This window comes from Mustela nivalis (genome assembly GCF_964662115.1).
Source record: "Mustela nivalis genome assembly, chromosome: 1".
Classification (NCBI taxonomy): Eukaryota; Metazoa; Chordata; class Mammalia; order Carnivora; family Mustelidae; genus Mustela; species Mustela nivalis.
This window is the reverse complement of record NC_139020.1, coordinates 149642073-149667358: the sequence shown is the minus strand read 5'-3', so window position 1 is coordinate 149667358 and position 25286 is coordinate 149642073. Positions and strand designations below refer to the sequence as shown.

Genomic DNA, 25286 nt, shown 5'->3' with positions numbered 1-25286 from the left:
TACTCTCCAGGATTCTGCTCTGCATATTTTAACCACTTTAATCTTCAGAAACTCCAGTCTCTGTTTCATCAACTCAATCAGTCTTGCTCTGCTTGGGTGCTTCCTCTCTTCTCCATGGTCCAAAAGTACCTCCAGGTCAAAACTGTGTTGATCATACTGCTCAACTGCCCTGTTTCTTTCAAGAATCATAATCTTGCTCTGTCTGTCCACTGCCCATTATCTAGAAATATCTGTTTTACATGTCTTATCCAATTTTCTGCAAAACAGTTAGCTCCTTACCAGTTATTGCATCATTGTTAGAAGCAGAATTCTCACCATGGACTATTTTTCAAGGTTATAGTTTGTAGATTTTTGTTCTCCTTTTCACTTTTGCTTTTAAAAGATATCCAATTATATTTGTATATGACTTGTATTTAGCATCTTGCTAAAGTCCCTTAATTAAAAATAATTTCTCTCTATATATTTCTATATATATTTCTCTATATATTCTTATATATTATATATATATTATATTATATATAATATAATATATATATTATATTATATATAATATAATATATATATTATATTATATATTATTCTTATATATTCTATAGATTCTTGTGGATAACTGTATCATTTGTTAATAATGGCAGTTTTGTTCCTTTTCTAGCAATCCTCATAGCTTTTATTTCCTGTTTTTTCTTTTTCCTTTTTTTCCTCCCTCCATTCTGACCAGGACATTTATTGCAATTCTGATTAGAAATATTAATAGTAGGGGGGCGCCTGGGTGGCTCAGTGGGTTAAGCCGCTGCCTTCGGCTCGGGTCATGATCTCAGGGTCCTGGAATCAAGTCCCGCATCGGGCTCTCTGCTCAGCAGGGAGCCTGCTTCCCTCTCTCTCTCTCTCTCTCTGCCTGCCTCTCTGTCTACTTGTGATTTCTCTCTGTCAAATAAATAAATAAAATCTTAAAAAAAAATTTAATAGTAGGCATTTTTGTGTTCCCTAGCTTCAAAGAATGCTTATATAACAGCAGTACGCAGATCAGAAGTAGAGGTAAAAGAAATTTCAGTGTTGTACCATACTAGAATTTCGTTAAAATATAAACATGCAGAATAAATTTGAATCTTGATTAAGTTAATAATACATTATAATTCCAGGATAATTGTTAAAACGTCAGAAATAGAGAGCTTAATATCCAAATTAGTAAAGAGAAAACAATAGTTCTCAGACCCATTAATTTTCTTCTTCAAGATTTAGTGACCAAAAATGCACATATGTAGGCTTTATACATATAACCGCATTTTAATGCTCATATAATATTAAGAAAGATAAAAAAATAAATCACACAAATGGAATCTGTTTATAATAAAAATTACTTTCGGATTACATATACGCTGTTTTTGGGTTGTCCTGCTTTACTTAATGAGCACTAAATCACTGAGTACTGAATTAATTCATAAAAAACATTTATCACAGAAAGAACATACTTACGCTACAGTAATGCAAGCTTCTCTAACCACTTGGGATCTAAGATCTTTTGCTGAAAGTTTAAGTGCTCCATCCAACAAGCGTAAATGTTGGAAAAAGCAGTCATATTGTGCAGCTCCAGCAACAAGCAATGATCGAATTTTCTTAAGCTGAAATGAAGAGAATTTATTATTGACATAGAGTGTCAATGTAAAAAAAAAAAATAAAACACATCATTACCAAAACACATCATTTGAACAAAAATTTAAAAATAACATTTCATTATGTTTTTATAACTATATCCAGACATTTTAACAGCATTGAATGTGTCTTACAAATAAACATGCAAACTACAGAAAGTTTTCTGAAAAAGAATGTTATAGATTTAGTTATATACAAAATGGACATATGTAACGTATGAATAGCTAAGTACATTTTAAAGTCTTAAGGGTAAGTTTTAAAGTTTTTATTGTAGTAAAATACACATTAACATAAAATTAATCATTTTAAACATTGTAAAGCATATAATTCAGTGGCACAACTATATTCAAAACGGGCAAAAATTACTATTATCTACCAAGGAGACTATTTTTAAAAGGGCCAAATTTGGAAACTATATTCTTCCATAAGCCAAAGTACAGAATCAAATAGACAAACTAGTCAGCCAGGTCCATATTTTACTGTTCTCACACTTTGTGAAATAAACAGGTCTTTCCCCCTATTTCTATGTCTTAAGCGTTACTTTTTAAATACAGGATTGATAAATGTTTTCTATATTAACACCAGACATATCTAATAAAATTTCATCAATCAAAAGATACTCACAGGTACATATCTGTGCTCATACATACTGATAAGCTGAGTTTACTTATCATATCCATTATTATATATAATTTCTTATTAATCTCCGAGGTTTTCTAAATTTTTAGAGATCTTTAAAACTATATCAGATGGATTGACAATGAAAAACATAAAAAAGATATTATAAGGGTAGGAAAAATTTTGTAGGAATAGTTATATAATCTTAATGCACATAAGGGAAACTATCATAGGTAGAGACATCAGAAGGCACCTAAACAAGATTAACTAAAAACAAAACAAATCACAACATGGTTGGAAAAACTCACCTGCAACATATTAAGTGCAATATACAAAGAATGATAATAAAAGGAGATAAAGACAAATAGTTCAATACTAAATTGAGCAAAATAAATAAATAAAAATGTGCTCAACCTTACTAGTGATAAGCAAATGCTAATTACAACAAAGATACATCACTTTCCTCCATCAGACCAGCAAAAATTAAAAAGACTTAACAGCATCCAGTATGAGAAAAAAAAGAGATGCTCTTACTGCAAGTAAGATTATGAGTTACTAACACCTTTGTTCAAAATAATTTGGCAACACTACTAAAATAAAATTATATCTACTCTTTACCCAACAACCCCACTTTAAAAAACTTAATCTACAAAAATAAAAACACCATTGTTATAGATGTGTACAAGGATATTTATTGCAATATTGTTGAAATAGCAAAAAATAAAAAAGTGTAAATCCATCAAATGGGAAATGGTTTAATGAATTACATGGTATCTTTTAACTAAGAAAAAGAAGCACATATTGGTGCTTATTTATTTGCATTCAGCAAATATCTGAGCAACAACTATATGCCTGGCACCTACAGCAATTATAGTGAAAGGGCATAATTTATGAAAGAAACTGAATGAAAACAAGTTATTGAGTAATGTATCTAGTATGATATTTATTTTTATAGAAGTGGGAGAAAAAAACTGTGTTTACCTTATCATACATATATATAGAAGAGGATATACTCCAAAATGAAAACATTTGTTTCCCTAATAGGGAGTAAACTATTAACTTTTTCCTTATAATCTTCTGTACTGTTCCACTTACTGCAATGAGCCCATGTCACTTTTCTAATTAAAAAACTGAAAGGCCGGGACACCTGGGTTGCTCAGTTGGTTGGACGACTGCCTTCGGCTCAGGTCATGATCCCGGAGTCCCGGGATCGAGCCCCGCATCGGGCTCCCAGCAACGTGGGGAGTCTGCTTCTCCCTCTGACCTTCTCCTCGCTCATGTTCTCTCTCACTGTCTCTCTCTCAAATAAATAAATAAAATCTTTATAAAAAAATAAATAAAACTGAAAGGCCATCTGTGTTTCCAAAAGAGTTGTTTTGAAGTAAAACAAAAAACTCATTTAAAAAAAATAATAATCTCTACAAGGAACACAGAGCTTGAACTCACAACCCCTTGGACTCCTGACCCCAAGATCAAGAGTTGCATGTTCTACTGAATGAGCCAGCCAGGCATTCCAACAAAAAACTCTTAAGTACAAAGTTTGTGTTTTAATTTGACAACATTTAATTTGTCATGTTTCTGCACAGATTACTTATGACAGAGGTCTATCTCAGACTAACCTCAGAACTGAAGATAGAATAATAAATCATATTTCGCAAATATGGAGCAATGTTACTTTCTGTTAAATATTTCAATACCTTAAAATATGCAAACTTCCTATTAAAGAGAAGCTGAAAAATCTTTTGTTTGTAGCACCATAAAGCACAATTTTCAAAGGGCCACATATGATTTATTAATCAAAACGGAGATGGAGAGTTCTCAGAGCATAAGTCTTCAAATGGAACGCTTTGGGGTGCCTAGGTGGCTCATCTGGTTACGCATTTTGGCTCAGGTCATGACCCCAGGGTCCTGGCATTGGGCTCCCTGCTCTACAGGGGAGTCTACTTTTTCCTCTCCCTCTACTCTTTCTCGTGTGCTCTCTGTCAAATAAATAAATAAAATCTTAAAAAAGAAAAAAGAAATAAAACCCTTTCTCTGGCTTCTTGAGGACACTGAGGTACTCATTTGGAACCTCATATATAAATGTGACAAATTAAAAAATATTAAAATATACAGTCCTTTGTCGATATAGATATTATTTTAAAAGTACTTATCAAATATTTTATTGAGAAATTTAGGATAAAATACTCTGAATTCAAGGAGACTTTTTTCTTTTTAAATCACGGGTGAAAAATATTCATCATATTTTTCATCACTGTGAGAAAATAAAGAAAAAAAGCCAGACAAACAGACATACTGTTGTAAACTGATGTCAATACTATGAAACTATTGAGCACGGAGGCAAAGTGAACTAACTGCTTTACAGGAAAAGTTTATAAGATCTGAGAACACTGCCTACTGATGAACAACTATGTAAACCCACACAAAGCCATCACAGAGACATCAGTGAAGCTCACACTTTCTTGTTCAGTCATTAAGTAGCACATGTGGAGAAACTAATAAATGAGATAGGCTCCATGGATCAGCAGAAACAATAAAAACTGACCCTAACTCAGAAAATTCCAATTACCTCAAAGTGTTTTTCCAGAAAGAAATGTTAGCTTTCATACCTATTTCATAAGCAAATACCATTGTAGTAATATTACTGAATTCTAATGTTTTGGGAATATTAAAAAAAAAAAAAAAAAGAGAAGGATAACAAAATAAAAAAACTTACTGCATTGGCACGCTGATCCCAGTCATGTTTGTCATCTGACAATATTTCCCTGATTTTATTTAATGTTTCTTCAAGTTCTCGACTAGAATAGATCTTAAAGATATAAAGTTATAACATTAATATTTCTTGCTGTAAGAAATATCAAAGCTACACCCCAATGTTTATAGCACTCTTTCAAGTAATAAGGTTATTTCCCATTATTAGAACCATTATTAATGGAAAATAATTAGAAATAACTAGAAAATAGAAAATAATCTAGAAAATAACTAGAACCATTTTAATGGAAAATATATTATCTTCCTTACCTGTTACCCTTGTGCTATTTCTCTGTTCATGACTAACTTCAGATATACTCTTAAAAATGCTTTGTCATTTAAAAACACGATGCAAATATCCAAAGAACTAATAATAGGCCTATTTTCTCAAAAATGATTTCAGGCATGTACCTACTGCATTCATATAATTGTACACTATTGCAAAAGGACATGATTTAGGTTAGCTCCCCCACACTATAGCCAGGATAGTTACATGCATTGTTTCCTCAGGAGTCAACTGTTTGCCAAAAATACTATTATCCTTTCACTCACTTAAATATATTTACATAACAGGGATGCATTATGCCAGGCATGAGGGATATTAAGGCAAGAAAAATAGGCATGGTCTTTGTCTTATGGAGCTTATAATCCAGTCAGGGAGAGAAAAAAATTAATCAAATGATATAAAACTGCAAATAGAAAGTACTGCCAAAGACAATTACAATTCCATGAAAGTCTATATAGGAGGTGTGAACTAGTTAAAAGAGTCAAGCTTGAACTGAGAGCCAAAAAAGGAGGGATCATCATCAGGCAAAGCAGGGAGATTAGTCTTCCTTAGAGTGGACAGCATGTGCAAAGGCTCTGTGACAGAGGAAAGAAAGTGAAAGAAGGCCAAAGTACAGGAGTAAAAAGTGCAAAGAGGGCCAGAGGAAGAGCCAATGATCAAACCATAATCAATCAGTACACATTATTTCTCCACATCACAAAGGTTCAGAGGTGGGCATTTGACTTAAGTCAGTTCAATCAGAAGAATTCTCACAAATTTTACAGGATCAATCAGAAAAGACGCAGAGGGCAGAGAAAGGTGTGAGGCTCAAACAGTTGCAGCCATGTTGCTGACCACAAGGGAAGACCATGTAGAGGAACCCAGAAATGAGAGATGGAATGAAAGGGAGTCCTGGTGATATCATCCAAGTAATAACAGATACTTCATCAAAAGAGTTTTTTCACTTTCAACAGCCATTAATTTCCCCTTTCGCTTAAAACAACCCCCACCCCCAACAACAGTACAAAGGGGAGCCAAGGCAGGAGATAAGGTGAGGAGGTAGAAGGGGGTCAAGATAACATTCTGTTAGAGAATGACTGCTGGGAGGATTCTGAGCCAGTTCTTTTCCTGCCTCCCAGGTCCCCTCACAACAGCCCCTCTGCCCAATTCAGAAGGCAGGCACGCCCCTCTGCCACTCTGAATCTTATTATGATGCATTGCTCTGGAATATAGTTTAAGGCTCCCCCTTCTCCAACAAGAGAAAAAGAGAAAAGTCAAAAATTTACTTTGGTGAAAGGATACACAACTTTTCAAACATTCTTTTAGGAGATAATATAAGCAAAAGAAGTATGAATACTAATAAGTTAGAAACCTAATGCACTAGAGTAAGTCCTAGATCTCTGACTTTTACAACTGGAGTAAGTAATGGTTTCCATATACAAAACACTAGAAGCACAAATTTGTAAGGGGAAGATCATGAGCCCCATTTCGGACAGGTTGAATCTGAGATGCCTCTGAGACACCTATAAGGACATGTCAGGTAAGCTATCAGTGAAGAAATTATTTTGGCACTCAAGAGAAATGCATTATCTATGTAAAGGCAGGAGCTGAAGCCATGGGTCTGAAGGAAGTGACTCAGTAATAAAATGGAGAGGAGAGGACCCACAACTGACCCCTAAGAAATTCCAATATTCAATAGGCAAGTAGAGAAAAGTATGCCTGTAAAGGAGACAGAGATAAAGTGGACAAAAAGGTAGGAGGTAAAACCAAAATAAAATGAAACAAATAAGGGAAGAACAATGTATTAAAAACAACTTTAAAAAAGTACATGTAGTTGAATACTGCAATGTCATAATTCATCATGGATTCCATTTTAGCCTGAAAAAATCATTTGAAAATCTAATTGTGCAAACAAGTAACAGCTTGGTAATAATAAACCAAGTATTTTACTTACATAGTCATTTAAGGAAAAAAAGAATTTTTCAAAAGGGACAAAAATAATCATATGAACAGATGTAACCATTATTCATGGGGAATGCCACTTTACTAGTATCCTTACCTGAACAGAAGGGACATCTGTAAAAGCTTTTATAAAGTCATCTTCATCAACTGCTCCAGCACCTCCTTCTTTAGAAGCACCTGCTAATCAAAAGAAAATTAATTTTTTAAGTTTAATTTTAAGCATGTTAGCACCAAAGAAAATGTGAAAAATATAACTCCTTTAATATCAACAAAGGCACTAATTTTGAAGGACATTCCATTTTATAAGACAGCATTAAAAAAAAATCACCATCTTTTAGGAAAGTCAAGGTCCATAGCAATAGCTGATTAATTCTCTATAAGTACTAAGGTGCGGCTAGTTGTAAACTTCAAACAGTAGGAACAGAGCCCTTCTATCCTTATTCTATCCTTATTCAGTACACAAGAAATAAGGTGGAAAGAAAATCGTTTAAAAAGGTTAATGGCAATTTTAAATGACACTAAATGTCAATAGATGATGGCGAGTAACAGAGCAGAGGATCCATATATGCTGCAGTGTTCAGGAAAGCAAATGTGAAAGAGATGAGGACCTTGAAATTAAATTTAAATATGCAAACAAATCTTCCATTATTGTACATAGACAATAAAAAAGTAAAATTTATAGATAGTAGCTGTTTAAGAGCAAGTAATTAAGCAACTTTCAGCTCCAAGTCCGCTCTTTCATATTCAGTGATGCTGGGCCCACCTAGGATTGAGTAAACATTTTTCTGCTCATTCTAATGGCTTCCTGTTAAACTCTATTAACAGGGGTGGTCAAAAGATGGAAGTTGATAAAAAAAAAAGAAAGATGGAAGTTGACAGAAGAAGGGACATGCTCCTTCTGGCTTCCTGTTCTTGTCTGTAAAACCTTAGCAACTCTGGCAGGAGACGCCTTTCAGTTAGCAGCACCTGATTCCTGTTGCAGTTTTTCTAACCCTCACTGATGCAGCTCTCAGCCCCATCAGAAACGCCAGTCTGCTAGTACTCCTCACAGAGGTCTGAGCCACAGCTCTGCAGGGGTCCCACCTCTAAGTTTTAACCTCCTCATTTTGTTCTTCCAGCTCTAGGAGTAGGAGCTGTTGACTATAATTACTACCTCCATGACATTTTAGTGTTCTCTTCCTGCATTTTTAATTTACCATACCCATTTAACATATTAATTCTCTCTGTAAAAATAACTGTTGGGGAGCCTGGATGGCTCAATTTATTGAGCGTCCAACTCTTGATTTCGGCTTAGGTCATGGTCTCAGGGTTGTAGAACAGAGCTCATATAAGGGCTCTGTGCTCTGCAGGGGTCTGCTTGGGATTCTCTGCCTCTCCCTCTGCCCCTCCCCCAACTTGTGTTTGCTCTCTCTCAAATAAATAAAATCTTAAAAGAAACCACAACAGTTATTTTTAAAGACTTACTTATTTCAGAAAGAAAGAGAGCATGTGTGCACACAGGCACACACGAATGGGGGGCAGTGGCAGAGAATCTCAAGCAGACTCCACGCTAAGCATGGAACCCAATGCGTTGCCGGTATCACAGTCTGAGATCATGACCTGAGCTGAAACCAAGACTGAGACGGTTAACCAACCAAGCCACCCTGGTGCCCCTGTGGTTTCTGTCTCCTAAATGAACCCTGGCTGATACAGGTAGTACTTAGTTTCTAACTATATATTTACTTCTTCATGGTAGTAATTTAACACACTGAAATCGATTTCAACCACACAAGATGTATATCCTAAGGGATAATTAGCTTAAAAATCTTTCAAATTAAAAAGCTAAATATCTCCCCAATTAGGTTTATCACCTACCAAAGGAAATATTATTTTCAAACTGAATTTAAAAAATTAACACCATCCTAATAAAAAAAAAGAACACTATAAAGATTTCCAAAGGTATATAAGAAGCTCCTCATCTTAAAAAAACACAAAAACCTTTGAAGATCATCTTTTTGAATTTTAACAGTATAAGAGATGGACCTTAGAACAATGTAACACAGTTGTAAGACAATAAAAAACTACAAATTAAAAGCAGTGACAATAAACTAAGAGAGGCATGAATGCATGCTTGCCATAGGAAATTAATTTACGATAGTAAATAAATTAGTTATTCCCTAAATATTATAGAAAATCCAGTAACAATAAAACTTTTGACTCCATTCTCAAGATCAGTACTAATAATAGATTACATGAAAATAAATAGCTTAAGTAAAGAAATAGAAAATAAGATACCTAACCGTATTATCTTAACATCTTATACTACATTCATTTATCAAACTCTTATACAGGTTTCTTTCTTTTTTTTTTAAATTTGACAGACAGAGATCACAAGTAGGCAGAGAGGCAGGCAGAGAGAGAGAGAGGAGGAAGCAGGCTCCCTGCTGAGCAGAGAGCCTGATGCGGATCTCAATTCCAGGACCCTGGGATCATGACCTGAGCTGAAGGCAGAGGCTTTAACCATTGAGCCACCCAAGCACCCTCTTTTTTTTTTAAGTTTTTGTTTTGTTTTGTAATCTCTATACCCAATGTGGGGCTTAAACCCAAGACCCCAAGATCGACAGCAGCTCTCTCTTCTGACTGAGCTGGCTAAGCACCACTAAGTTTGTTTTGACAATGGGTTCCCTGACAGGAAAGCAGAAGCCTATATTTTTATAATTTCTTCCCAATCTTTGCAGTTGTCTTGCCCAGCCCAGGCCACTGAACAGAAATTTCTTTAGGGACTTGTCCTTATCAAGTAGTTCTTAAACATTCAACACAGTACAGCTTTCTTTACACATTCATTAACTATAGTCTGTCACTTATATACCACTTCTTGCAAATAACTTTGTTATAGTAACAAGTGGAACCACTAGGTAAGCTTTGAGGAGGCAGCCACTGGTGGAGGAGACCTGTGCAAATGTACCAGAGCAGAGCCAAAAGACAACATCAATGTGCTCAAATGTGGAAGAAAGAACGTTTTACAGAGGAATGGGAAAGTGAAGGGGAGATCAATATGAAGAGTTATTACAGCTTACAGACAGTGTACAAATGGTATCAAATGCAAACTAGAATGTTAACTCCAACACATTAACCCACCAGCCACAACACAATGTCAAACACCTTCAAGGGAATGCAAAGCTTCTGAGCAAATCCCGAATAAAGCCACGATAATGTACAATTGACTAAGAACATGCATAGGAAAGCCTAACTTTAAAAGTCACAATTCAGGGCGCCTGGGTGGCTCAGTGGGTTAAGCCGCTGCCTTCGGCTCGGGTCATGATCTCAGGGTGCTGGGATCGAGTCCCACATCGGGCTCTCTGCTCAGCAGGGAGTCTGCTTCTTCCTCTCTCTCTCTCTGTCTACTTGTGATTTCTCTCTGTCAAATAAATTAATTAAATCTTAAAAAAAAAAAGTCACAATTCACTTTGATCATAATGCCTTAGTTTTATTACCCAGTGAGTTATGTCTTATAAGTAGGGACAAATAACCTAGGGGGGAGAGTAGGTAGAATAGAAATTAAATGGCTTTTAAAAGTCCTGCAGAAGCTGCAGAGAAAAAAAGGCTACAAATACACTAAATGCAGCCTTATGACCAGTTCAGAAGCGACAATTAGGTCTCTAAACCTAGACATGGACATTACCAAATTTCACAAGAACTTGCATGGTTTTAAGTAGTTGACCCCAATCTATCTCACTCTCACCTTTGAGAATCATTTTGTATAAGCAGAACTGCTGCTAATAGGAGCATACTGGGTATTTGAATAGTGTAAAGACAGGACATGTTGAGGTTGGCCCTGCTTATCTATTATATGTACTACAAGTAAGCCTTTTTACAATCCTAGTTTGCTTAATGTTTCCCCTCCCCTTGGTTTTGATTTTGTGGCTAAGAAAAGTAGAAAAAGGATCTCTGCACAGGGGAATAATCTGCTGAATAGACTGTTCATTCTCACAAGTATTATTCCATTTTCTGATACAGCTTTAAAGTTCACCTAAGAAATACTATAAAATACTTTTAGCACCACGAAGGAGAATGAATACCATAGGCAGAGAGTCAAAACAAGTGATGGGCTCTAATGTTAAATACTACTGCAAGAAAAGGACAGTGAGTGCATACACAAAGCGGCGATGTATTTAAATAAAGTTTGAGAGCAGAAGCACTAGTAGAGGCTACAGGGCTGAAGGGATGAGCAATACTGGCTTCCAGCTTGACTAAAGCTCTTTTAAATATAACTGGGTTAATTATCACACTAGAAGATATTAATGGGCAAAAACACAACAGAACAGCTTTGTTCTGTTGCCTAACTACTCTAAAACAGAGGTCAGTAAATTTTTTCTGTAATGGGCCAAGCAGTATTTCAGACTTGTGGGCCATATGGTTTCCGATGCAATTACTCAACTCTGCCACTGTAGCATGAAAGCAGCCACAGACAACATGTAAATGAATGAGCAAGGCTGTATTCCAAAAAAGCTCTACTTATGGACACTAAAATTTGAATTTCATATAGTTTTCACATGTCATAAAGTATTATTCTTCTTCTGAATATTTTTAATCATTTAAAAATGTAAAAAAATTTCTAAGCTCATGCATAGAACAAAAACAGAGTGTTGGCTGCATGTGGCCCATGACCCAATTTGCTGATCCCTGCTCTAGAACTCACCCTAAACTAGTATTCACTTGATGGGGGCCAGGGCTAGGGGTGGAGTGATTGAGATTAGAGGCTTCTGGCATTTATGAGATAGCATGGTTTCTAGTATGCTAGACTGACTAGGGTAGGTATTCTCAGAAATTACAAAATATTACTTAAAGGTTTAAGTATAAAGAGAAAATTCATTCTACTTAATCCTTAACAACTAATAAGATAAAGTATCAGATACAAAGGTGAATGAGACAAAGGGTAAAGCAATATGTTTCAGATATAGGAACAAGGAGAACAAGTCTTAGAACTGGAAAGGAGCATCTTCTTCTTATGCTACAATAAAGAGACTAGCCTAAAGAGAAAAATAAATGATAAACATTAGGGGGTTATTATGGCTTAAATCCCAATAAAATTCATATAAAATCCATAATTCTTATTTTCTTTATTAACATATAATGTATTATTTGCCCCGGGGTACAGGTCTGTGAATCATCAGGCCTACACATTTCACAGTACTCACCATAGCACATACTCTCCTCAATGTCCATCACCCAACCACCTTTACCCTACCCCCCTACCCCTCAGCAACCCTCGTTTGTTTTGTGAGATTAAGAGTCTTCATGGTTTGTCTCCCTCCCAATCCCATCTTGTTTCATTTTTTTCCTTCCCTACCCTGAAACACCCCGCCCTGCCTATCAAATTCCTCCTATCAGGGAGGTCATATGATAATTGCCTTTCTCTGATTAACTTATTTCGCTCAGCACAATATTCTCTAGTTCCATCCACATCGTTGCAAATGGCAAGATTTCATTTCTTTTGATGGCTGCATAGAATTCCATTGCAGATATACACCACCTCTTCTTTATCCATTCATCTGTTGATGGACATCCAGGTTCTTTCCATAGTTTGGCTATTGTGAACATTGCTGTTATAAACATTTGGGTGCACGTGCCCCTTCGGATCACTACATTTATATCTTTAGGGTAAATACCCAGTAGTGCGATTGCTGGGTTGTAGGGTAGCTCTATTTTCAGCTTTTTGAGGAAACTTCATGCTGTTTTCCAGAGTGGCTGTACCAGCTTGCATTCCCACCAACAGTGTAGGAGGGTTAAGCCCCATAATTTTTAAAGAGAATTAACCAATGAGAGCATTACCAGTGCTTCTGAAGACTGCTACCAAAAAACAGAGACAGTTTAAAGTAAGAGCCTTCTTTCAAGTAGGGCTGAATAAGATATGCACAGTGGCAACACAAGATTTTTATGCAAAAGAAGGAAGTATTTCAGGAGGCAGAACCCAGAGTTCAGTGCAGAACCAAGAACAGAGGAAAACACTGGTTTAGAGAACCACACCCAAAGAGAGAATGAAAGATTCATCAAAGAAACATTTACCATCCCTGAAGTAAGGGAACCTTACAACAGGTTCCTGTTGGATTTGAGAACTGCTATGTCAGTGAATGTTCCTCCCTTTCTTTTTTTTTAATTTATTTTTAAAAAATGATCTTATTTATTTATTTGTCACAGAGAGAGTGAGAGAGAGAGCACAAGTCGGGGAGCGGCAGGTAGAGGGAGAAGCAGGCTACCCACTGAGCAAGGAGCCTGATGCAGGACTCAATCCCAGGACCCTGGGATCATGACGCAAGTCGGAGGCATTCACTTAACCCACAGACTACTACATCATTAAACAACAACAAAAAAATATTTTATTTATTTGAGAGAGAGAGAGCGTGAGCGAGCTCTGGTGCAGGAGACAGGCAGAGGGAAAGGGAGAAGTAGGCTCCCTATAGGAAGCCTGATGAAGGAATCTGGGATCATGACCTGAGCCAACGCTTAATCAACTAAACCACCCAGGCACCCTTATTCCTCCCCTTCTTGAATGGAATGCCTATTATGGATACCTCTGTCCTGATACCACCATTGTATACTGAGCATTTGGGGTGCAAGTAAGATATCTTTTTAGTTCATTAGCCTCTGGATGGAGAGCAGGCACACCAGAGAATTCTTACATGTGACCCGATGCAGACTACAAGATCATGGACTTTGAATCTGATGCTTTAAGTGAGTGGAAACTTCTGAGAAATGTTTCTGAGTATATCTTGTATGTGAAAGGCATGTGAATTTTGTGGTCAGAGGACAAACTGCAATAGGTTGTTTAGAAGTATGGTGGTAACAAATCCTCACATTCTTCAATGCTCCTTTCAAAATGTGACTTTGCAACTCTTCCCATCCAAGAGTGGATTCCCCAGCCAACAGGTGGGGAGGGGTAACCTGGGATTCTTGAGTTGAGACAGGACCTAGGAAAGGCTGGAGAGGTCCCTGATTCCCCAGTTTTGAGCAGGATTAATATCTGAAGAAAAGCTTCCACAATCCCCAGTTTAGGCCTGAAGAACTCCCTTCAAACAATGAGTTCACAAAGTTCAAATACACAAGGCAAACCATTATGAACTAAGAGTCACAGGTAACAAATAACAGATTTAGCACTATAGATATTGTCTAGTTACAGACTACAAAATGTACATGAAAATAACATTTAAAGAAATAATACAGACAGATTTACAAAGATACCAATCAACAAAAGACATCAGGAACAAACAGATGAATTTGGGGGAGGAAGTACCTGACCTACCAGCTATTAAGATTTATAAAGCTAATTATGACAATGTGATATTAGTGCAGGAACAGACCAATTAACCAAATGAACAAAACAGAGACTTCAAAAAATGGTCCACAAATATTATAAAACTTTGATACATGACAAAGAAGTGATTCAGATCAATGTTGAAAGTAGAAACTATGAAAATAATAATGTCATAAAATTCAACAAAATGCTGAGATAAAGGTTTATCAAGAAAAAAGGCACTTCCTTACTAAATATTAAAACTTACAGTAGACATTTTTATTCCCTTGGGAGATGGTAGTTATCCAAATTCAAATAAAATATTCAACCACATACTCCAAAACCACATACTCCAAAAACTAGAGACCAAAAAGAAGAGCAAATAAAATTACCCATAGCACATACTTAAAATACAACTAAGAGAAGACTAATAACACTTCGAACTTCAGTTTACAAGTAAATAGGGGAAAATATGACATCCAAGGCCAGCAATGTCAACTACAGCGTCCTCACAGAAAAATCAGAGGAAACTGTATGGAGGACGAAGATCCTGATAGTGGTGGAATGCAGACCTCTACTAAGATTCCCCCCAAAACCCCCAGGTAAGTAGCACTTAGAAAGGAGTGCTATCCCTTTGAAGCTTGGTGGATAAAGGAAAGGGAGAAAGAAAAAATGACTCTACTGTAATAAGATGCTACTGCAGAATTAGAAGCAGAAAGCCCCTCAGGTATCATTTAGTAAAGAAGCTGCCATTTCATTATACCAACAAAAGAGGGCATTCTTGAATGAAAAAACTAAAAATTCTTCCTGGCCTCAAGGAATCACTTGTAAAAAAATTCTTAGGATTAAAAAAAAGAAAAAAAATTCTTAGGATACTTCAGGAAATTTGAATACAGAATGGAAGAGCTTGAAAGGACGTTGAGCATATAGTATAAAAATTTACAAAGAATAGGGACACCTGGGTGGTTCAGTCAGTTAAGCATCTGCCTTTGGCTCAGGTCATGATCTTAGGGTCCTGGGATGGGAGTCCCACACTGAGCTCCCTGCTCAGTGGGAAACCTGCTTCTCCTTCTTCCCTCTGCCTGCCTCTCCCCCTGCTTGTGCTCTCTTCTCTCTGACAAGTAAATAAATAAAATCTTAAAAAAAAAAATTATAAAAAATACAAGGGCCAGAAGGAACAAGTTAAATAATATCACAAAGAAATCAGACAAATCCAGAACCCAGACCATCTAAGACAACTGGCCTAGACTCTTCAAAAAATGTATCAATGTTACGGGTATAAAAGTTGGTAATGTGACTGTTTTATACACATTATGGAACCTTCTTGCATATGATAATGATATTATGGATATAATGCAGCATACTTTAAAGTCTTAGGAGGAGCATATTAAATATTTATGGCTGGAATGTCATAACGTCTATAACTTTCCAATTGCTGAGATAAAAAAAGAATGGGTGTGGGAATGTATTTATACAGAGAGTTAAAACAAATATGGCAAACACTAGTTATTCAATCTAGGTGATGAGTGTTCACTGCATTGTCAACTTGGTTATATCCTCAAAATTTTTCTTAGTAAGAAGTTTGGGAAACCATGCACTATAAAACTAAAGTAGGTACAGAGATATAGATCTGGAAAACAAGAAAAGAAACTACAGAAAAGAACTGAAATACATACAACAGTACTCATTAAACGAAGTAAAGAATGTTTTCTTTAATTGCATGGATATTAATTTGCCATGCATTAAGAACATAAATTAAAAGGATATATTGTTACTTTATATAAAAATAAACTCCAGATATATTGAACAAATTAAATGTAAAATAATGTTTTTGAATAAACTGGAAAACATTTGCATAGCCTTGGGACTGGACAATAGTCCTTTTTATTCAGGACAGGAAATTTGGAAGTCATAATGAACAGAACAGATATTACCAGAACAGAACAGTGGTTACCTACCACAACAAAAACTTTTAAGATTTGATGTAAAATGCCACAGACAAAGGAGACACTGAGGAAATATTTAAGACTTTTAACAAAAGAATAAAAAATCTGAACATTTAAAAGACTGTAACAGACTGATGGCAAGATAAAACAGCCCAATTAAAAGATGGGAAAGGAACAACATGTAATTTGCAGAAGAGGATATGCTCACTTAATTAATGAATTTAAATATTCTGAACCTCAACAGAATAAAAACTCTAGGAAGGCAGGGTCTTTTTTTTTTTTTTTTTTCTGGTTCACTGACATTTCCATAGGTTACAAAAGCAGGAACATGCTAAAAGCTTTCAGAAAACATTCATTAGCTGTTGGTCAGATGGATAGGTGGATGGAAAAGTGCAAATTAAAACCAAAAAAGCACAATTCTTCACCTATCAAAATGAGAGCAATTAACAAGGCTGTTACATTCAATGCTGGAAAAGGGAAAATAATGTCTTGAATAAAAACACACCCAATCTTTAATTGAACACTGGGAGGAATCTATTCGACAGATTAGAAGCACCAGAATTCCAAGTATAATAAGTACAATGGAGATCAGCATTCTTCGTAATGGCATAAAACTGTAGACAACATGAATGACCCTGACTTGTGAAAAGTTTATTACATCCTGTTATATCAATAATGTGGGATACATATGGCTATCAAAAGGATGTGAGAGCTATCATTATTGATGCTGAAGAATGAATGTTCTGTGAAAAAAAGGAAGCTGCAAAGTGTTTTACTAGTGTGTTTAGTATGGGCAAAAATAAAATCTAATCTGAGTACCTACATAAGTGAACATGGAGTAAAATGTGGAAGGATATCAAACCTGTTTAATTACTTGAATTTTCCCACTTTGAAACTAAAGTTAAGATAGAGAGCACCAGGGGTGCCTGGGTGGCGCAGGCAGCTGACTGACTGACTCTTGATTTTGGCTCAGGTCATGATCTCAGGGTCCTGGGATTGAGCCCTGTGTTGGCCTCTGCAATTAGTGGGGAGTCCACTTGAGGATTTCTCCCCCTGTCCCTCTGCCTTCCTTCACCCCAATCTCTCTCAAATAAATAAATAAATCTTAAAAAGAAAAAAAAAAAGCACCAGGGCTTCTTATGATGGATAGTGAAAGATGTGGCATTCATTATAATTTAACAGAGAAAGGCTATTGGCCAATCCCTAATTTCTAAATGTCAATAATAGTGTTTTGATATATAGGATAAAAGTATGTATCACATAATTTTTGGATAGGAGATGACCCAGTACTGGATAGGAGATGACCCAGAGATGATCAAAGAAAAAGCCTCTGGCCAAGCACTGGGTTCTTGTTTCATCTCTGTTTGTAACTTTCTTATCTTAGATACATCATTTAACTCTCCAAGGCTCAGTCTCTTCACCTGAATTAGGGCCAGATAATCTTTAAGATTAAAGGGCTAAAACATTCTGGTTTAGTATCTTTCCTTACATTAGGAGAAGAGAAGAAAACAAACAAAACAAAATGCACAAACAGAAAACTCATTTGGTTTTATATAAAGTTCAAAAGCAAGAAATTGAGGTTTAACAGTTAAAAATTTGATTTCCAAGATTAAACACTAAATTATCTGAAATTTCTTTTATTAAATATATACTGATTCTCAAGATCTTTACTTTTTATTTTATTATTATTATTTTTTAAAAAGATTTTATTTATTTGACAAAAAGAGATCACAAGTAGGCAGAGAGGCAGGCAGAGAGAGGGGCGGGGGGAGAAGCAGGCATCCCCCTGAGCACAGAGCCCGATGTGGGGCTAGATCCCAGGACCCTGAGATCATGACCCGAGCCAAAGGCCGAGGCCCTAACCCACTGCGCCACCCAGGTGCCCCTGATCTTTACTTTTTTAAAAAAAGATTTTATTTATGTATTTGAGAGAGAGTACTCGTACATGCACAAGCAGGGGAGGGGTTGAGGGAAAGGAAGAAGCAGACGCCCTGCCAATCATGATCTGAGCCACAGGCAGATGCTTAACTGACTGAGCCATCCAGGTGACCTTTATTTCTTTTAAAGAAAAAAAAAATCAACTTTTTTGTTTACAAGAGGGGAAAAAAATATGAATGATTAGCATGGAAAATAGATATTTGGACATTCTTAATAAAATCTTATGTCAGACATAAATGAAGTAATACAAATATTCAAAAAGATGACTAAGTACTCCTGGATTTGAAAACACAGTAGTTACTTAATTATAAGAATTAAAACTATTTTAAAGCAGTTTTTGACATTAGATGAAAACCACAGAGAGAAAATGCTGTCTACCTGACTGAATGAGCAAGTGAGGGAAAACAACAGAACTCTGAGAACTAAGGATTTAGCCAACGATGTGTCTCCATATAAGCCTCAGTAAAAAACTAATCTCAAAATCTGGTACAAATTACAAACAATAACAATTATATTACCATCTAATTCAATCTCTGTATTTGAAAAAGAATAGCAGTCAAAGTTATTGGTACAGGAGGGTGATTTCAACAAGAAAATACTAAAAAGCATTTCTAGTTAAAACGACAAAACTTCAAGTTGCTTTATTTTCAAATGTTCTATTTTAATGAGAATCATACTAATTGAGCTTTAAGATGGATTTATGGATGTTGAAAGGTAGTGATCATTGCTGTAGATTATAATCTCAGAGCTAAAGATCTAGAATACTTATTTACTCGGTGAGATTAGAGTGCATAGCATTATAGACAAGTACTTTCTGTGCTTAGTGCACTTATTAGATGCACGACCCTGTGCAAGTTAACTTCTCCAAACTTTAGTTTGCTAATTAATAAAATTAGGATAATAAAGTACCTAACTATAGGGGTTCTGATTTAAATGAGAGAATATATGTGAGAACACTCAAAGATTTTTTTAAAAAAATTATTACCTAAAATACTCTAGAGATAGAAATATACATTTTTAGTCACTGGAGACAGAGATGGGGGGCTGGGAGGAAGAGAGAGCACACAAGCAGGGGAGAGGAGCAGGAGAGAGAGGGAGAAGCAGGCACTTCACTCAGCTTGGGGGCCTGATGCAGGGCTCAATCCCAGGACCCCAAGATCATGAAATGAGCTGAAGGCAGACACTCAACCATCTGAGCCACCCAGGTGTCCCTAGAGATATAAATATTTTAAGCAAACAGGTACCTTCAGCAATTATATTCTAGACCATTAAGCCAAAAGAAAAGAAAACGTGTTTACCTTAATTCCTGTTATGAAGTTATAAATGTTATTAGAAAATTCATTTTATCCTTACTCTAATTAGTAAAGCACAAAGGTAACACTTTTGACACCAACATAATATGGATTTTAATGGCAATAACGTACTGGTATGGAGTAACCCACAATCCTTTTTATTGATCCTCCCTGACTTAAAGGCCAAACAATTACAATATAAGTAGAACAGGTTGGCACGAGGAGCCAAAGAACAATGAAAAACTAACACACGCTAAAGATTAAACACAGGTCCTACTGGCTTTAATTAACTGGATAGGATACTTTGCTAAAAATGGCATGCATCTCTTTAATCTTAACATACATCTCTGGGAGAAATAAATTAAACTCCCAAACTATAAAAGTAGATTCCGTCAGGATTCCAAAGAAGTTCACTTTATTTTTATTTTGGTAATCTTACCTGAAAATGTATTTGCTAAACTCAGTGGACTGTAATGGGCTTCAATGAATATATACATACCACTCCCCTATCTACCATATTACTTTAATAAGGAACTACTCATACCTATCTGTATATTATATACCTAGGAGTAGCAAATGAAATGACTAGACTGAATCCCCATTGTTTCAGAAGCAGAATAGTTATACTGAAAGACAGGGCAACCCAACCTTCAAGTATTTCAAAGTATCAGGTTAACAAATAATTCATCTTCTTTGCTTAAGTTACAAAGAGGCAGATTTTCATGTAATATAAAATAGAATTAATTTATTCAGAACTGAATTTGGCTTATAACCTTCTTGGAGGACACTATGCCAAACTAAAAGAATAACTGTATCTTTTAATTCACTAAGCTTGAGAAATTTATTCCAAGGAAATGACTGGAGGAGATGTGCAAAAAGATGTATGTAAAAGGATAATGGAATTGTTTATAACAGCAAAAAATACTAGATATTATTTAGCTATGAATAGTTTTTAATTAATAACTTAAGATAATGAGAAAATGCTCCAGGTAAAATACTAGGAAGAGAAAAGGTATACAAAACAATTTAATGGTGCCAATTCTGTCCTCCTAAGAAAACATGTCTGTATAAAAATTATTGGAGGGGCGCCTGGGTGGCTCAGTGGATTAAAGCCTCTGCTTTCGGCTCAGGTCATGATTCCAGGGTCCTGGGATCGAGCCCCACATCTGGCTCTCTGCTCAGTGGGGAGCCTACTTCCCCTGCTCTCTCTGCCTGCCTCTCTGCCTACTTGTGATCTCTGTCAAATAAATAGATAAAAATCTTTAAAAAAAAAATTATTGGAAAAGTAACTATGAAAGCAATTAGAATTACATCATAATTTATCAGTTGATTATACCCACATGTAGTGGTACTGTAGATAGTTTCTGTTCCAAATTTTAATTCATGCACACACATTATTTTAATCATATGTTTAATAGTCATCTATCAGGAATATAATAAAAGGGACTGCTATGCTTGAATAGTAAATTGAACTATATGCCAACATTCCTTCTCCAGGATTCTACAACTTCAAGAAAACTTTCTGTAACTAATTTAAAAATCAATAAGCCTGTGCCAAGAACAGAAAATCTACAGTTAAATTTTTAAAGGACTGAGAGCCAAGAAAGGCATTAATTTCTGAAGCAGTATCAATATCCTCTAGCCAGTAGCTCTTTTCTTAGATAGAAAAATAGGTAGTGAACCTAAACAAGCTGTGGCAAACAAAAGCAAAAAACAAAAATTGCAGAATGAATCTGCAATTGCTAAAAGAAGAAGGATGAGGGAGAGGGTAAGAAGGAATGAAGGACTCACGCTTATTTTTTTTTTCTAAAAGAGCTGCTGCTTAGATGGATGATACAATCTGTATTAGTGATTAATGCCTACGATCACAAAAGCTACCTAGTATTTTCATATCTGGTAGGACAACAAACCAGAGAAGGACGTGCCATAAAGAAAATCTTTCTTTAAAAAGAATATCAGATTTTAGGGCACCTGGGTGGCTCAGTGGGTTAAAGCCACTGCCTTCAGCTCAGGTCATGATCCCAGGGTCCTGGGATCGAGTCCCACATCGGGCTCTCTGCACAGCGGGGAACCTGCTTCCTCCTCTCTCTCTCTCTCTCTCTCTCTGCCTGCCTCTCTGCCTACTTGTGATCTCTGTCTGTCAAATAAATAAATAAATAAAAATCTTAAAAAAAAAAAAAAGAGTATCAGATTTTATCAATTCAGTTAACATCAAAATTAAGTGAGCTTTGGTAGGTAAACTACAATCTCAATTTTCATCTAAGAAAGGGGAAAAAAACATGAAATACAGAGCTAATACACACCAATGGCTCAGATTTACAAAAATATTATATATTATCACCATGTATTTCAAATATTAATTCATTTTAAGTTAATTAAGACATTTCATGAAATAAATATCATGTATGTCAGAAATCTCTAATTCAAAAATCAAGACAAAAAAATTTCCCTTGCAGTAATTCGAGGTAGCCATTTGTTACAAAAGAAAGAAACCATAGAATATCATACTTTTTTACCAGAGATAAGAATGCATAATAGAAAATACCATGTAATAGGATATGATAACTAACATTTGGATAAGAATATATTCCTATAACTGCAAAACAAAAAGAAGATACCAAAATGTAAATTACTCAAAATACCCAGATAAATCAGTAGGGCATTTCTATTTCACAATATTTACCTATTTTTATGTATATGAATCTATGTAAATATTTGTATATGTTTACATATAGATATGTAAGTGTGTATATATATCATACCATCTTTCTTGAGAGTTATATGGCACACAAAAAATAGTTAAAATGAAATATTTATGGTATTTTTCCTGCATTTAGAATACATATGACTTGAAATGAATGTTCAGTGGTATAGAAAGATCAAGAGAACACAACTTACAGGACCTGGTCAAAATATACAGTTTATTTTTCTTTCCTTTATGCTTTTAAAAAAAGAGATATAGAGAAAAGGAAGAAAAGCAAAAATTCTGAAGACGATTTTCCTATCAATTATAAACAAGGAAAAATCTGTTTTCCCAAGTTACAACTAAAACACACCCAACACAGACACGAAAGAGAGAAAGAAAAAGAGAAAGAAGCTAATGTCCTTTTAGCATTAAATACTTGCTTATTCTAATAGGATTTATTATGTCAGAAAGACCTGCAGAAATTAGCACCTGAAAAGTACTCAAGGCTTTCTTATCAGAATATAAAAAAACCCATAAAAATTTTTAAAAGATTAACAATATGCTAGAAGCAGTTCTAATGTGATCAAAGAATGTACTATGTGTTGTATAACTTCACAAAAACTGTTTTTTCCTACTTATTATTATCTAATTTAGAAACCATTTTTAAGGCAATTTTACTTGACCACCACCCATTTCCCATTGTGACAAATGATTCAATATCCAGTATCTTCAACCATTTTTTCAACACTGAAGTATTCAAGACTTACTACTAGATGAATTTATAGAAATGTTACATAAATCAGTATTTCTTTAACAACTACAGCACCTGAAAATTAATAGCCAAATTCTGAAAAACCTGCTCGGTCCTTAAAAACAAAAACACCCCCCCCTCAAATCCCAAAACGTCCTTAAATGTCTCCCTTTAAAAATGACATCTGAAAAATGAATACTCTTAAGACTACACTAATCCACAGGAAACAGAAATACACAGTATTTTGAAAACATTTCTGAAAAGGCAGCATATTCTTCTGTGTGTTGCAACAGACTCTCCAGATCTGCAATCGTGCTGCAGTCATGAATAAACATATTCCTCTGAAGTTCTAAGTATGTGTGTCCATATCAAGGGCATGAGGCATGCACATCAGATTTGAAATGGATTTACATTACCTCCAACCTTAGGGCCACCTGCTGAACCAGGCTTTCTTGCACTGTTGACAGGATTTCCGGATGTTTTAGGTGCAGGAACCTTGAAGGCTGAAGCAGTTGATGATGGCCTATTTCCATCCACTGATTCTTCATCATCAAAGCTTTTATCTACACAAAGCATTAGAAAAACGTATTTTAAGAGAACTAAGCTTTGTTCCATTTTCCATAAGACTCAAAATCAAATAAACCCATATATAAAATCATTATTTTCTAAGACATAATCCAAAATAAAGCTCCTTTGAATAAGCTTTTATATATTGGTTAACACCATATAAAATAACCGAGTATAATTTAAAATTTGACTGGAGTATTATCCTATTTTTTTTTACCTATGTATCAAGTCAAAACTTAAAACCAAATATATTAACTCTAAGGATAGTAAAAAGCATTTTCATTTTTTTTTTTGCTACTCATATGAGCATTTTCTGCCAGCTCCTCCCATAGTATATCTTTCAGCACACCCTGCCTTATTCCTTACACCCAGATCCTGCAACTTACAATCACAGATCCGTTTGCAAATCAGTCGCCTCATTCCTCTGAAAGCTCTTAATTTCCCTCACCGTAGGATGCTCCCTATGGTTCACATGGCCAAATACAGTAGATTCGGTACTAATCAAAGATTCTATCAAAAATAGACTGAAACAACCACAGAACCACCACTAAGGTTTGTGCCGGCATTTTTCTTTCTCTTCCCTGCCCTAGGTGCTGTAACAGCCAATCAGCTACAAGGTGACATCATCTTATGGCAGCTACTGCCAGATGAAAGGTAAAAATTCTCCATGTATTTAAAAAATTATCCATGCAGCTGTAATCCTTATTCTTTACCTAAATTCCAAAGGCTTTTAATACAAAGGTTTATAAACCTAAGTTTGTTTTCTCTTATGTATTTTACATGAAAATTAATACAAATATAAAATAAGGTTTTATGCAATATTCATTCTGCTGTGGTGCTTATTATTGCATCAGTAAAACATGGAATATCATAGTGCTCATTACTGTGCATAATTAGCTCTGTAATCTTACAATCTGCTGTTTATTTAGGGCACAGAAACCAAACCAAACAATTTGCTTTCATAAATGATTCTAAAATATTCTACCCAAAGCTCCTTTCAAAATATTTATTAATGACCACACTAGTATCATCTCCTTGTATAAAATGGAACCCTCCACCTACCACAAACAAAACAAAACAAAACAAAACAAAAACGCAAACTATGCATTTATTCGTCGGAGAAGATGGTTTTCTCTAGGACCCTGCACAAACCAACCACAACAAACAAGATGGGCGAGGCAGAGAAGCAGATTTACCACAGGCTTCAGATCAATGTCAGAATCTTTTCCTCTCAACCTGCTCCCCCTTACCTATGCAAATACCCAAATCAACTAGAATGAAATCAGTACTACAAAGGGATACTTCCGAGTCCAACTACTGAATATATTTTAAAGAAGATATACCAAATAAGTGGTAAGACTTTTATTTGGAAAGAAAGAAAATCAAACAGACACACCAATATAAAGCCACACTCAATTTCAGCAAGTGTTTTCTTTTTTCTTAAATAGCACAATTTATAAGAAAAAAGTACCTTCAAGTTAAAAGACATTTTTTCCCCATTTTTTAGCATATTATTATTAGGGAGCCAGATCAGATCAGTTAAAATCTATGTTCTATATATGTTTGCTCTGTTAAAAACACTAACGCAAT

At 35.4% G+C, this 25286-nt stretch overlaps 1 protein-coding gene across 50 annotated transcripts in view; it reads right to left on the bottom strand.

Annotated features, from left to right (window-relative positions):
* The window catches only part of CLASP2 (cytoplasmic linker associated protein 2), a 186049-nt gene that overhangs the window by 108650 nt on the left and 52113 nt on the right, over positions 1 to 25286 (bottom strand). For 20 of the 50 annotated variants that reach the window (XM_082725344.1, XM_082725390.1, XM_082725366.1 and 17 more), the window contains 4 exons: positions 23546 to 23692; positions 7344 to 7426; positions 4985 to 5077; positions 1474 to 1619 (listed from right to left, as the gene is read on the bottom strand). In XM_082725344.1, the coding sequence (XP_082581470.1) occupies positions 1474 to 1619; positions 4985 to 5077; positions 7344 to 7426; positions 23546 to 23692 (469 nt within the window). Of the gene's footprint in view, positions 1 to 1473; positions 1620 to 4984; positions 5078 to 7343; positions 7427 to 23545; positions 23693 to 24082; positions 24282 to 25286 lie in introns of those variants that run through there. The other 30 variants (XM_082725355.1, XM_082725392.1, XM_082725351.1 and 27 more) reach the window with 6 other exon arrangements.